This window comes from Neoarius graeffei, chromosome 4, assembly GCF_027579695.1.
Source record: "Neoarius graeffei isolate fNeoGra1 chromosome 4, fNeoGra1.pri, whole genome shotgun sequence".
NCBI classification, from domain to species: domain Eukaryota; kingdom Metazoa; phylum Chordata; class Actinopteri; order Siluriformes; family Ariidae; genus Neoarius; species Neoarius graeffei.
Window position 1 is genome coordinate 89,939,322 of NC_083572.1, and position 13,325 is coordinate 89,952,646.

At 41.6% G+C, this 13,325-nt stretch overlaps 1 protein-coding gene across 13 annotated transcripts in view; it reads left to right on the forward strand.

The window, feature by feature from the left end:
• Positions 1-13,325, forward strand: part of mast2 (microtubule associated serine/threonine kinase 2) — a 391,407-nt gene that overhangs the window by 284,728 nt on the left and 93,354 nt on the right. The window contains exon 1 of one of the 13 annotated variants that reach the window (XM_060919989.1): positions 2,865-3,068. The exons of the other annotated variants lie outside the window; for them this stretch is intronic. Within the exon in view, the coding sequence (XP_060775972.1) occupies positions 2,995-3,068 (74 nt within the window). The 5' untranslated portion in view covers positions 2,865-2,994. Of the gene's footprint in view, positions 1-2,864; positions 3,069-13,325 lie in introns of those variants that run through there. 13 annotated transcript variants of the gene reach the window in all.

Genomic DNA, 13,325 nt, shown 5'->3' on the forward strand with positions numbered 1-13,325 from the left:
ACCTCTTTTGTACACATTTTAAACATCTGTGCTTTTTAAAACATCTTTTGTACACATTTAAAACATCTGTGCTTTTTTAAAACATCTTGTTTTACACATTTAAAACATCTGTGCTTTTTTAAAACATCTTGTTTTACACATTTAAAACATCTGTGCTTTTTAAAACATCTTGTGTTACACATTTTAAACATCTGTGCTTTTTAAAACCTCTTTTGTACACATTTTAAACATCTGTGCTTTTTAAAACATCTTTTGTACACATTTTAAACATCTGTGCTTTTTAAAACATCTTTTTTTTACACATTTTAAACATCTGTGCTTTTTAAAACCTCTTTTGTACACATTTTAAACATCTGTGCTTTTTAAAACATCTTTTTATACACATTTTAAACATCTGTGCTTTTTAAAACATCCTTTTTTTACACATTTTAAACATCTGTGCTTTTTAAAACATCTTTTTTTTACACATTTTAAACATCTGTGCTTTTTAAAACATCTTGTGTTACACATTTTAAACATCTGTGCTTTTTAAAACCTCTTTTGTACACATTTTAAACATCTGTGCTTTTTAAAACATCTTTTTATACACATTTTAAACATCTGTGCTTTTTAAAACATCCTTTTTTTACACATTTTAAACATCTGTGCTTTTTAAAACATCTTTTTTTTTTACACATTTTAAACATCTGTGCTTTTTAAAACATCTTGTGTTACACATTTTAAACATCTGTGCTTTTTAAAACCTCTTTTGTACACATTTTAAACATCTGTGCTTTTTAAAACATCTTTTTATACACATTTTAAACATCTGTGCTTTTTAAAACATCCTTTTTTTACACATTTTAAACATCTGTGCTTTTTAAAACATCCTTTTTTTACACATTTTAAACATCTGTGCTTTTTAAAACATTTTTTTTACACATTTTAAACATCTGTGCTTTTTAAAACATCTTTTTTTTTACACATTTTAAACATCTGTGCTTTTTTTTTTTTAAACATCTTGTTTTGCACATTTTAAACATGTCATAGCTAGCACCTCTTGGCAGACAACACACTGTGGCAGTGGAGCATCTTCAGATCCAGTCCATGAAAATCCAAACTTTAAATAATCGTGGTCATACTGCCTTCTTTTTTTGCTTGGCCCAGACTCCGTCTCCTCACTCACTGTAGCTTTAGGTACTAAAAACCTATCCATTTTGTCTCTGGCAAAGACTAGCTGAAGTTCGCTAAATGTCTGCAATAGTAACTTATTCTGGTTTATTTTTCCTCACGTTGCGCCCCCCCTGAAGAACTCTGACGCCTCCTAGGGGAGGCGTGCCCCACACTTTGAAAAGCCCTGCACTAAACAATTTTAAACTCTAATATTATCCTGTCTGTCATGACACAGTGCAGGGTGGTTGTTTTTTTGTTTGTTTGTTTGTTTGTTTGTTTGTTTGTTTGTTTGTTTTTTATCTAGAGTTGGATGATAGAGCAAAAAAAAACCCCAGATTATTTTATTTATATATATATATATATATATATATATATATATATATATATATATATATCTCAAACACGGTACTGTTCAAAAGTCTTGGTCCCCTCATTTTCTTCATACAAACTTTGTTATAGATTTCTATTTTATGATTTCTACATTATCGAGGAATGAACCTACAGTCTGAGAGAGTTTTACACAAACACACTGAACTTTACAACAGCTGCATGCATGTGAAATGGAACTAAATCGACTAAGGCAGGAAAAACTCATCTCATCTCATTATCTGTAGCCGCTTTATCCTGTTCCACAGGGTCGCAGGCAAGCTGGAGCCTATCCCAGCTGACTACGGGCGAAAGGCGGGGTACACCCTGGACAAGTCGCCAGGTCATCACAGGGCTGACACATAGACACAGACAACCATTCACACTCACATTCACACCTACAGTCAATTTAGAGTCACCAGTTAACCTAACCTGCATGTCTTTGGACTGTGGGGGAAACCGGAGCACCCGGAGGAAACCCACGCGGACACGGGGAGAACATGCAAACTCCACACAGAAAGGCCCTCGTCGGCCACGGGGCTCGAACCCGGACCTTCTTGCTGTGAGGCGACAGTGCTAACCTCTACACCACCGTGCCGCCTGCAGGAAAAACTATTTTGGATAAAATTAATTGTCCATTACAAGTCAAAAGTAACCAAACTTCAACTCAGTGTGTGATCATTTTATGTTGCAATTCACAACTATTCTATGGTTTTCAAAAAAAAAAAAAAGTAGTACTCGCAAAATAGGGGGCTAGTGATAATATTGGGGGGGGAGCACGCAAGTGAAAATTTTAAAAGTTAACGTCAAGCCCTGGCTTCTTCATACAGAATCAGACGAGTTTAATCATGTTAATATAATGCACACGTTTTTCACTCTGAATACACCTTCATGAAAGTGAATTGGCTTCCGTGATGTTACTGAGGGCACAGGGTTGTTTTTATTCATTAAGCAAAATGCTGTTACAGTTTGCCTCGTTAATCAGAAGGGTGAATTATTTCGGTTGGGCTTTTTTTTTTTCGTAAAAAAAAAAAAGAGAGAAATTGTCAACCAAATTGAGACTGGATTGAGACTGGGCATAGATGCTAATCTGCACCGACGTCACATGACTGTGTCGGAAGAAAGTGTGTGAATTGTAATGAAGTGTAGCTGCTAGGCTTGATTTTCTGCTTCTGTTCATATATATATATATGAGAGAGAGAGAGAGAGAGAGAGAGAGAGAGAGGACTGTGTGTGTGAGGGAGGGAGGGAGGGAGGGAGGGAACGAGTGTGAGGAAGGCAACTGCAGCTCACACTACCTCCATCAGCGTCACAGGTTGTAGGCATTCACACCAGCATTCTGACAGCTGGGGACACAAACTCGCATACACACGGACACACTCCTTTATCATGGCTGTCATTCATCCGCTCGTCGCTTTATGGCAGCTGGTGGGTTTGGGTTCTGTGTGACAGCGGTGATAGTGAAGAGCCTGGATCATGTCTGACTCTTTCTGGACTGTGCTGTCTAATTTCTCCCTGCCTGAGAGGAGCATGCTGCGACGATCCAAGAGGTACATCTCTCTCTCTCGCTCTCGCTCACTCGCTTGGTCGGTCGGTCTGGCAGATAACTTGATTTACTCTGCCATATGAGTAGTAATGGAAGCCATTGCTGTTGTTGGTGTGTGTGACCTCCATTTCTCCTTTCGTTTGTGCATTTTGAAGGTTATGTATTCTTCAGTCATGCTTCCCTCCTGTCTGTGATCTGCGTGCATCTTGTGCTGTCCTGTCCTGTTTTGACCTGCCCTGCAATGTTTTCATGCACACACGTGCACAGCGTGAGACGCGGTTGGCGTTATCTGTGTTTATCTGGTGGAGCAGGTCTTCAGCCCTCTTCCTGTTATTAGTTCCCGAATTCTCGCTGCAGATCAGAGAGATGTTTCTTCTCGCATAGCAACAGGGCTGAGAGTGGAGCATGACTCGTGCTGCTGCTCTCTGTCTCGCTGCCTCTCTGCCCTCCCCTTTCTCTCTGTATACATGTATACACGAAGGCCAACATGGGTCACGAAGCTGCATCCGTTAGACATTTACAGTTGTATTTAATGTTTAGTTTAACCGTGTTATTCCTACATCAGCAGCTACAAGTTTGTCCTGGTGATTTAGGAGTCATTTTGTCGTCAAGTATTCGAGCACGTCAGAAAAATAAAACATGGTTGATTACTGTTTATTTAAATAACACCATTTTGACGCACGTTTTGTTTTAGCTTTGGCATAACGTTGTGCTTTTCAGACCAAGTGCTGAAAGAACATGCCGATTTCGTATTAAAATGCCTCCAGATGTTAATAAGCGGGCGGCATGGTGGTGTAGTGGTTAGCGCTGTCGCCTCACAGCAAGAAGGTCCGGGTTCGAGCCCCGTGGCCGGCGAGGGCCTTTCTGTGTGGAGTTTGCATGTTCTCCCCGTGTCCGCGTGGGTTTCCTCCGGGTGCTCCGGTTTCCCCCACAGTCCAAAGACATGCAGGTTAGGTTAACTGGTGACTCTAAATTGACTGTAGGTGTGAATGTGAGTGTGAATGGTTGTCTGTGTCTATGTGTCAGCCCTGTGATGACCTGGCGACTTGTCCAGGGTGTACCCCGCCTTTCGCCCGTAGTCAGCTGGGATAGGCTCCAGCTTGCCTGTGACCCTATAGAACAGGATAAAGCGGCTAGAGATAATGAGATGAGTTTTTCCTGCCTTAGTCGATTTAGTTCCATTTCACATGCATGCAGCTGTTGTAAAGTTCACTGTGTTTGTGTAAAACTCTCAGACTGTAGGTTCATTACTCGATAATGTAGAAATCATAAAATAGAAATCTATAACAAAGTTTGTATGAAGAAAATGAGGGGACCAAGCCTTTTGAACAGTACCGTGTTTGAGAATATTTTATATATATATATATCGGGTTTTTTTTTTGTTCTGTCATCCAACTCTAGATAACAAACAAAAAAAAAAAACCCAACCACCCTGCACTGCGTCATGACAGACAGGATAATATTAGAGTTTAAAACTGTTTAGTGCAGGGCTTTCCAAAGTGTGTCAGCCCTGTGATGACCTGGCGACTTGTCCAGGGTGTACCCCGCCTCTCACCCGTAGTCAGCTGGGATAGGCTCCAGCTTGCCTGCGGCCCTGTAGAACAGGATAAAGCGGCTAGAGATAATGAGATGAGATGTTAATAAACCTGTATGTTCATGTTGCAGCAGGCCGTGAACTCTCGCCCTCGTGGTACACCATTTCACCTAAATCACATGAACTTTTCTTCAAAGAAAATGAGGTGGCACAATCATTTTTCTTCAGTAATCGCTTTATATCCTTTGCAAGAACTGGAAATGCACTCTGGATGGGAAGCCAGTCCTGCCAATATTAGTCCACTATATGGCCAAAAGTTTGTGGACACCTGACCATCATACATGTGGTTGTTCCCCAAACTGTTTTCACCAAGTTCGAAGCATTTCGTTGTATAGAATGTATTTGTATGCTGTAGCTTTACAATTTTCCTTCACTGGAACGAAGACGCCCAAACCTGTTCCAGCATAGCGGTGCCGCTGTGCACAAAATGAACTCCGTGAAGACAGGGTTGAAGTGGAAGATCTCGTGATCTGTACATGGTCAGGTGTCCATAAACTTTTGGCCATACAGTATGGTGTCTTGGTTTGCAAGAAGGTTCCGGGTTCAAATCTCACAGCCGACGAGGGGTCTTTCTGTGTGGAGTTTGCACGTTCTCTCTGCGTCTGCGTGGGATTCCTCCGCTTTCCCTAACAGTCCAAAGACATGCAGATTTAGGTAAAATACCCAGCCACTGGGGTTCACACAAACCAGTGCATACCGTACTTCATGCTGGTTCCAGGCCTGGATAGACTGGGGAGGGTTGAAAGAGTGCTAACAAATCTACTGCCGATGTTTAAACCAACCACCCTTTGTCATGATTAATATGACTCAAGGCAATTAATGTGATTAAAGAATTGTATTTTTGTCTTAAGGCTCATGAACATTTTGGTCTTTAAACGCGTGTATGCTCATGTCCGTTACCCAAAATCCTGTTTGGCTTCTGATGCACAACATGTGCTCACAACATTCAAAACACAACGGCGTTGCAGACTTTAGTCAAAAAGTTTGTACTGGTTAAGACCGTGGCCTCATTAAATGTCTGGTGTAATCTGAACGTGTATTTTTGCTGGCATGATGCAGTTTACGTTCAGACTCGTTCTGTATTTTTTCCAGTAAGACTTGGTTTAATTTGGGTTTCTCACCAGCGTTACTGCAGACCAGCGAGCTCCATGGCTCGTGCCTAATGATATACTGTACAGGTAGGGTTGATGAGCTTCATGAAACTGTAGGCGCTTTTGTCCGTCAGTCCATGGAAAATATTCCCTGAAAGAGAGAGATTATAGAGAATTATATAAATCATTAATAGATTAAAGTACTTGATTATTCAACTCCTTGTGTGTAGAAGGACAGTGACATTGAAAGATAAAGCCCATGATTGAGTTCTTTTACAGCATGCGATAGGATTCAAGAATTAAAGGATTAATCTTATTATATGCTATAAAAGAATATGAGCTCCTGATGAGTTTTTTTCTTACTCAAGCTCATTTTACGTGTCGGATTCTTTTTCACTCTCCATCAGCGTAGTCTTCTTAATTTATCTTTACATTTAATCTGCATTTCATTCTTCTTAATGCTCTCCCTCTCGCTCTTTCACTCATCTCTCTATCCATCTTTCTCATTCAATGTCTGTCGCACAAATATAAAGGGATACATTATATATGAGAGAGAGACAGACAGATGTCTGTCTCTCTCTCATATATAATGTATCCCTTTATATTTGTCACTCTTTCTCACACTTATCTATCTCTTTCTCACTCGTATCTCTGCCACTCGTCTCTCTCTCGTTCCTATAATGTATCCCTTTTTATTCTATCCACATTCACTGGATATGAGCAATCGTGTGCTCTGATTGGCTACTCTACTACTAGGATATCAGCTCATAATACCGTGAGTAGAGAAAAAAATCACTGATCAGAAATATCACTTTATCAAGTATTTAAACAAAACAGAAATAGCTAAAAGGATATAGAGTAGAGCCACCCCTCCCCCCCCAAAAAAAATCTCCTGTTCCATACTCTAGCCCAGTTGGTGGCGGTAATGCACCTTTAAGTTGGTTTGCCAACCACCACAAACACCCTAAAGAAGAAGAAAAACAAAATGGTGGAACGTGTTGCTGAACCAACCGAAAACAACAGGAAAAAAGCAACAAAATATGGAATGAAAGTATTTGATGGGAAGAACATTTTTTTTAGGAATTATTATTATTATTATTATTATTATTATTATTATTATTATCAGCAGTAGTAGTAGTAGTGCGGCTGTGCTTCTGTGCTCGGTTTGAATCCCCCCCCCCCGTAAAGCTACCTTGGGTATGAGAAAGGCACTATATAAATTTAACATTATTATTATTATTATTATTACATTCTGTCTGACGGTTTGTATAAAGTTTTTATTTATTGAATTTGCAAAAAAAATTTAAATGCTCTGTTTCTCTCAAAATCCAGTGAATGTGGATAGATATGTGTTATTTACCAGCTGGGAGGTCCGTATGGTGAAATACCGTGACTGAGGTCTTGAAAGTACTGAGCGAGGCCCTCTGGGCCGAGGTCAGTATTCAAGGCCGAGGTCACGGTATTTCACCATATGGACCGATCTTAAGCTGGTAAATAATATATTTATTTTTTTCTTTACCAAATTCTAACAGAAAACGAGAGCGCCCGCAAGGGAAAACCGAGCCGAGCCGCCGTTTTGAATCCTCATTCACGGCTGTAATGCAAATGGCTTCCTCCTCGGTATACAAGTGCACTTCCATGGCAGGGGAAAAAAAACTACATTTTGCCGCCTATGTAGTCCCCTATTTATACAAAACTGAGCCATTCAGGATTCAGCCATGTTTTTGCTCGGCGTTAGCAACAGTTAGAGGTTTTCAGCTTTCTCCTGAAATGTTTTCTTTTATTTCTTCTTCCTCAGGGTAGTAAAACTCGCTTTCGCTGTGAACACTGTCGTTATCGCCATCCATGCTGTAAAATTAATGCTATTCTCCTGAGAAATGCTGGCAAAAATTTATAAGGTTTTTGATAATCTTATAAAAAAAAAAGATAAATGTTGACAAAAAAATGCTACTATGTTTGTTGTTGTGAACAAGCGAGTCGCCAGAGGTCCGTAACCGGGGTCCGTATCGTAGGATACGGACCTGCTCGCCAGCCAATCAGAGCGCAGGGTTTGATGGAAACCGGACCGCAAAAAAAAAAGTCACTCTTTCTCACACTCCTCTCTCTCGCTTGGTCAGTCTTTCACTCCTTTCTCTGTTTCTTTGCCACTTGTGTGTGTGTCTGTCTGTCTCTCTCTCTCTCTCTCTCTCTCTCTCTCTCTCTCCCATTGCTGTGATACTAATCTACTTATAATCTGACAAGCTGAGCCTTGAATCTTAAATCCCTCTCTTCTTTTTATTTACTTCAGATTTAAGTGTTGAGCCTTGTGCCTATACAGGTTTTTACATCTAATCTAACGTTGATCACGTTTAAGTGATTTGATTTTAAGTGTAAAACTCAGATTGTGGAAAAACAAATGAAATCAGATGTACATACATTTTCCCCTTCCAAAAAAACCCCTAGTCCTTGATTTCGTGTGTGTGTGTGTGTGTGTGTGTGTGTGCAGCCTCACTAACGTACAGAGGATTGTATTTTTCAGATGTGAATAAGAGCACGTCTTGTGTACTTTGCTTTAATGAATATGCCATTTGTGGTGTTTCTGTGTTCAGGAAAAATACAGGACTGTGTCAGTGCAAGTAGTTTCAGTACAATTTACTAAACCTGAAAACACCTGGAATAGCGATTTTCGTGTGCAAATTAAAATGACCGGCGGCCATGTATGAACTTTGCGGAAGCCTGTTTCTACAAGAGAGAGATATAATGATTCCATTCACCAGTCATTTTATTGGATACGACTGTGCGTTCATGCAGTTATCCAGTCAGCCAATGGAAAACAAATCACCTGGCCTTTTTCCAGCCTTTCGCAGGTGATATTCATTACAAAGGTTCATCGTAGATATTCACTGCACATTCACACCTCCACTCATAGCAGAGCTCAGATGGAAACTTAGTAAACCGCACACACATCCTCACCTGTGAACAGAACTTGGTCTTAATTTGCGCCCGTAATGTATTTGAACTCTCAGCACTTGGTTTCAGTTTAACTTTTCCGGGAATCGTTTAGAGATCTGATCTCACTGTGGCACGAAGAGATCTGATCTCACAAAACCTGATTTGCATAATGTATTCTACCCTTACTTTCCATGTGACGTAATTTACGGAATTGTTTGCAAATGACCAGCACATACACACACACACTTTTTTTTTTTTTTTTGGGCCGCCTGCACAATTTATCCCATTACGCATGCAAATCAGCGCATGCCAGTAGGGATCTTGGTGAATTAGTGCCGTACAGTCACAGTAATAGTTCTTGGTGCAGAACCAACAGTCCAGAGTGTGGAGCGAGATCTTATCCATCTCCTCCTGCAAGTCCTAACCTACCCGAGCCTACACAATGCAGTACAACGTAACACACCCTATGCATTCTGTAAATTGGGAAACATTTTGTTTAGTGTGTAAACTGTACATCTGTTCATTCCTGATTTGTTCCTATGCTCGCTGACCAGCGCTCATGGCTTATGTTTTTGTATTCGTTTTAAGACGAGTGTTCCCACTGTTTGGACAAACAAGCCCAAATGGATGTTATAAATTTTACGCGATCCCAAACCTTGACCACTCTGCATTATTTAGTCCCTATTATTTTACCAAACGTCAGTAACATGCACTCACCGGTCAGTCACTTTTAATAGGAACTTGTTCTTGAGTCTAAGGTTCATGTTCTTGGCTGCAGGATTGGAACCCAGCATGGTCTTCTGCTGTTGCACGCTGAGATGTTTTTCTGCTCACCACGGTTGTAAAGAGTGACCAGCTGGGAGGTCCGTATCATGAAATACCGTGACCGAGGTCTTGAAAGTACTGAGCGAGGCCCTCTGGGCCGAGGTCAGTATTCAAGGCCGAGGCAGGCCTCGAAATTAACTTTTTTTTTCCCCTGTTGTCCCAGAACTGTCCCAAAAATAAATTCCAACTGTCCCAAAGTGAGGATGGACTGTCCCAACCTGGTTTTCAGGAAAATAATATAAATAAAATAACCTTGGTCATTACAGCCAGGAACAGTTTATTGAAATCAGATTGAATGTCAAACAAGAATAAGGCCTTATTGTAGGTACTAAATTTATGAAAAATTTATACACTAATGAAATTTCCCTTACTTGAAAGTTTAACGAAAAAACTAATTTGGTGCCAATAATATTGAAGTGGAAGAAAAAATACCGAGGACTTGGACTTCTTCGCTGGCCGCTTGCCCGAAAGGCTGTTGTCCATGATCGTTCCCGAGTCCCCTTCATCACTTCCATCGGCGCCCTCCTCATCTGTAGGCCGGCGATCGGGCTGAACGTCAGATGTTACTGAAGTTGTCGGAGCAGTGACTGGGGCTGTTTCGGGCGCTTTACCTCCGTGTGAGGTCTTGGACTTCTTCACTGGCCGCTCGCCCGAATGACCTTCGTCAGTAATCGCCCCCAAGCCCCCCTTCCCTCCTTATGTCGGCGCCCCCCTCATCTGTATGATCTGGAGGCCGACAAGTGGGCTGAACAACGTTGTCAGGTGTCACTGAAGTTGTCGGAGCAGTGACTGTGGCCGTCCTTGTCGCTCCCGTCGACGCTGGGGCATCCCACGAGGAAAAAAACGTGAGAATTGTCCTCTGCGCCATGACCCAACATCACAACATACTGATATTTCTGTTTTCGGCAATTCCACGCGTCATTTCGCGGGAAACTTGGCGAAGTTTACCGAAACTCACAAGGTAGCTCGAACTACACCGTACATTCCCGAGCTTTGCCGGTTTACCATATTTGGCTTTGTCAGCTGATTTCCCGAACATCACCGAGCTCACGATTCTTTACGAAGATCGTCCGGAAAGCGTGATTCGGGATGATTCATGCTAGGGAGTTTTACCGAACGTATTCTGGAAATATCCGAACATTAAACAGTTGCAGTTTGCCATATTTGGTGGATGCCTTGATTGGCTGGAAGCTGTGATTGGTTGAATGTTGTTTACATGGATAGGATGTCGGCGAACTGGCGGGAAAGTGATTCGCACACGCGCAGTAATAGTGCTGAATACAGATCAAAGGCGATGGGCGAGGTCATGAATCAGCACGTCTCTGGCTCCCACGCGCACTGTAATTGCAGAGCACAGATCAAATTCGGGGGGCTTTTTGGGAGCCGAAAGCTGGGTCGCGCGCCTGACAAACGTATGAAGGGCTGACATTCTGATGTTGATTATTTTTCTACTGTCCCAAAAATGTCCCAAAGTGATTTTTTTTAGTTGTCCCGGCCTAAATTTTAGTGGCCAGTGGCCATCGGGACACCGTTAATTTCAAGGCCTGCCGAGGTCACGGTATTTCACCATACGGACCGACCTTAAGCTGGTAAATAATATGTATATTTTTTTCTTTACCAAATTCTAACAGAAAACGAAAGCACCCGAAAGGGAAAACCGAGCCGAGCCGCCATTTTGAATCCTCATTCACGGCTGTAATGCTAATTGCTTCCTCCTCGTTATACAAGTGCACTTCCATGGCAGGAAAAAAAACTACATTTTGCCACCTGTGCAGTCCCCTATTTATACAAAACTGAGTCATTCAGGATTCAGCCATGTTTTTGCTCGGCGTTAGCAAATTGCAGGTTTTTAGCTTTCTCCTGAAATGTTTTCGTTTATTTCTTCTTCCTCAGGGTAGTAAAACTCGCTTTCGCTGTGAACACTGTCGTTATCACTATCCATGCTGTTCTCCTGAGAAATGCTGGCAAAAATTTATAAGGTGTTTAATCTTTTAAATAAATCTTATTAAAAAAAAAAGATAAATGTTGACAAAAAATGCTACTATGTTTGTTGTTGTGAACGAGCGAGTCGCCAGAGGTCCGTAACCGGGGTCCGTAACGTAGAATACGGACTCGCTCGCCAGCCAATCAGAGTGCAGGATTTGGACCACTAAAAAAATGAGTTACTATCCTTGACTTGCAAGTGACGTCAGAGCAAAATGGATATTGGCTAGATGTCGGCCATGTTGGTGGAGATACAAATGTGGGATCAAGCAACATTCCATACAAAACATAGTCACGCATGCGCAACTTTGATGTTCCACTGCTTTAAGCGTTCTTTTAGCTACGCCATATCTTTGTGCTGAATATGGTTGTGGTCACAGTACATGCCACGGTCACAGTACTCGTGACCGTGGCACGTTCCGATTTTTTAGAATTCCGTCCGTGATTGAACAACGTCGGCAGGGCTGATCTAACAGAGGCTAAAACCAAAACAGCTCGTGTTTGCAGTAATCGTTTTATCTCGGGTGAGATTCAAAAGCTCTCTCGATAACATCATGGAAGAATTTTATTTCGTATTGTTAGAATTTTGCTATAAAATGAGCGTTCTCTTGTTGTGGTTCACTAGGTCATTGTTGTAATTTTAACACGTGTATTATCATTTCGCTTCTAGGAGCGCCAGCAAAATTATATGATCGAAACAATCCAGACTGGGCACCCAGTCAGAAAATGGGCTATGCTTCGTCCAAGGTCGGACTTGATTCTTCAGCAGCCAAACCAGATAGAACGCGATATCTGGGTTCTCGATGGTTGATAGAAGCGTCTTATCTTCAGAAAAAGTCCGACTTTTGTAAATGATATGGGTCAAACCCATACACATCTATCTTCTCTTTGTATCAAATCTTCGCTCGAGCGTTTAAATCATGGTCATACTGAGAAAATTCAGCACTGTTTACAGGCACGCTTTCAGCGGCTGCCGTCCTAGTTTTGATCACGTGGTTGCAAGTCATCTATATGCTTCCTGGTAGCTTGACCCAATCTGATCATTTTCCTCTGACCTCTCTTACCAACAAGGCGTTCATTTCCACCCGGAGAACTGTCACTCAATGTTTTTTGTTTCTTGCACCACTCTGTGTAAACTCTAGAGACTGTTTGTGAAAACCCCAGGAGATCAGCAGTTTCTGAAAAACTCAAACCAGTCCATCTGGCTCAAACCAACACCCATGCCACAGTGAAAGAAAGTCACACTCCACTGTGAGATCACAATTTTTTCCCGTTCTGATGTTTGAAGTGAACGTTAACTGAAGCTCTTGTTTTGTATCTGCATGATTGTATGCGTCGTGTTGCTGTCAAAGGATCGGCTGATTAGAGAACGGCATAAAGCAGCAGGTTCCTAAAAAAGTGGCCAGGAAATGTAAATGATGACAATAATCCAGGAGAATATTCCCAGGAGTTCGAAAGGGCGTGTGTCATTTCCCCATCACGTCCAGGTTCACGCTGATCGGAGTTCGTAAAGGGAACCGTCGTTTTCAGCTCACGCGGAGAGATACCCGGGCGTCCCAGAACTCCGCTCCACTCCACACGCCTCGTTATTTAGTCACGCTTATAAATTCATATCCAGTAATGGTTTTGACATCTTTTTATTGTTCAGTTCCTGATTTTAATTGTTCCGCCGTCAAACATCAGTTGTTGAGAAATGTGTGCATGTCCTTTGCTGAACTCTTGCAGAAGTGCAGTGTGTCAGGATTGTGAAAAACACAAATAGTGCACTCTCTTTATTTACACATGGCTTGTTTGAATGCAAGTCCCAGTGACATTTCAAAGTAGAGGTCAGCCTTCA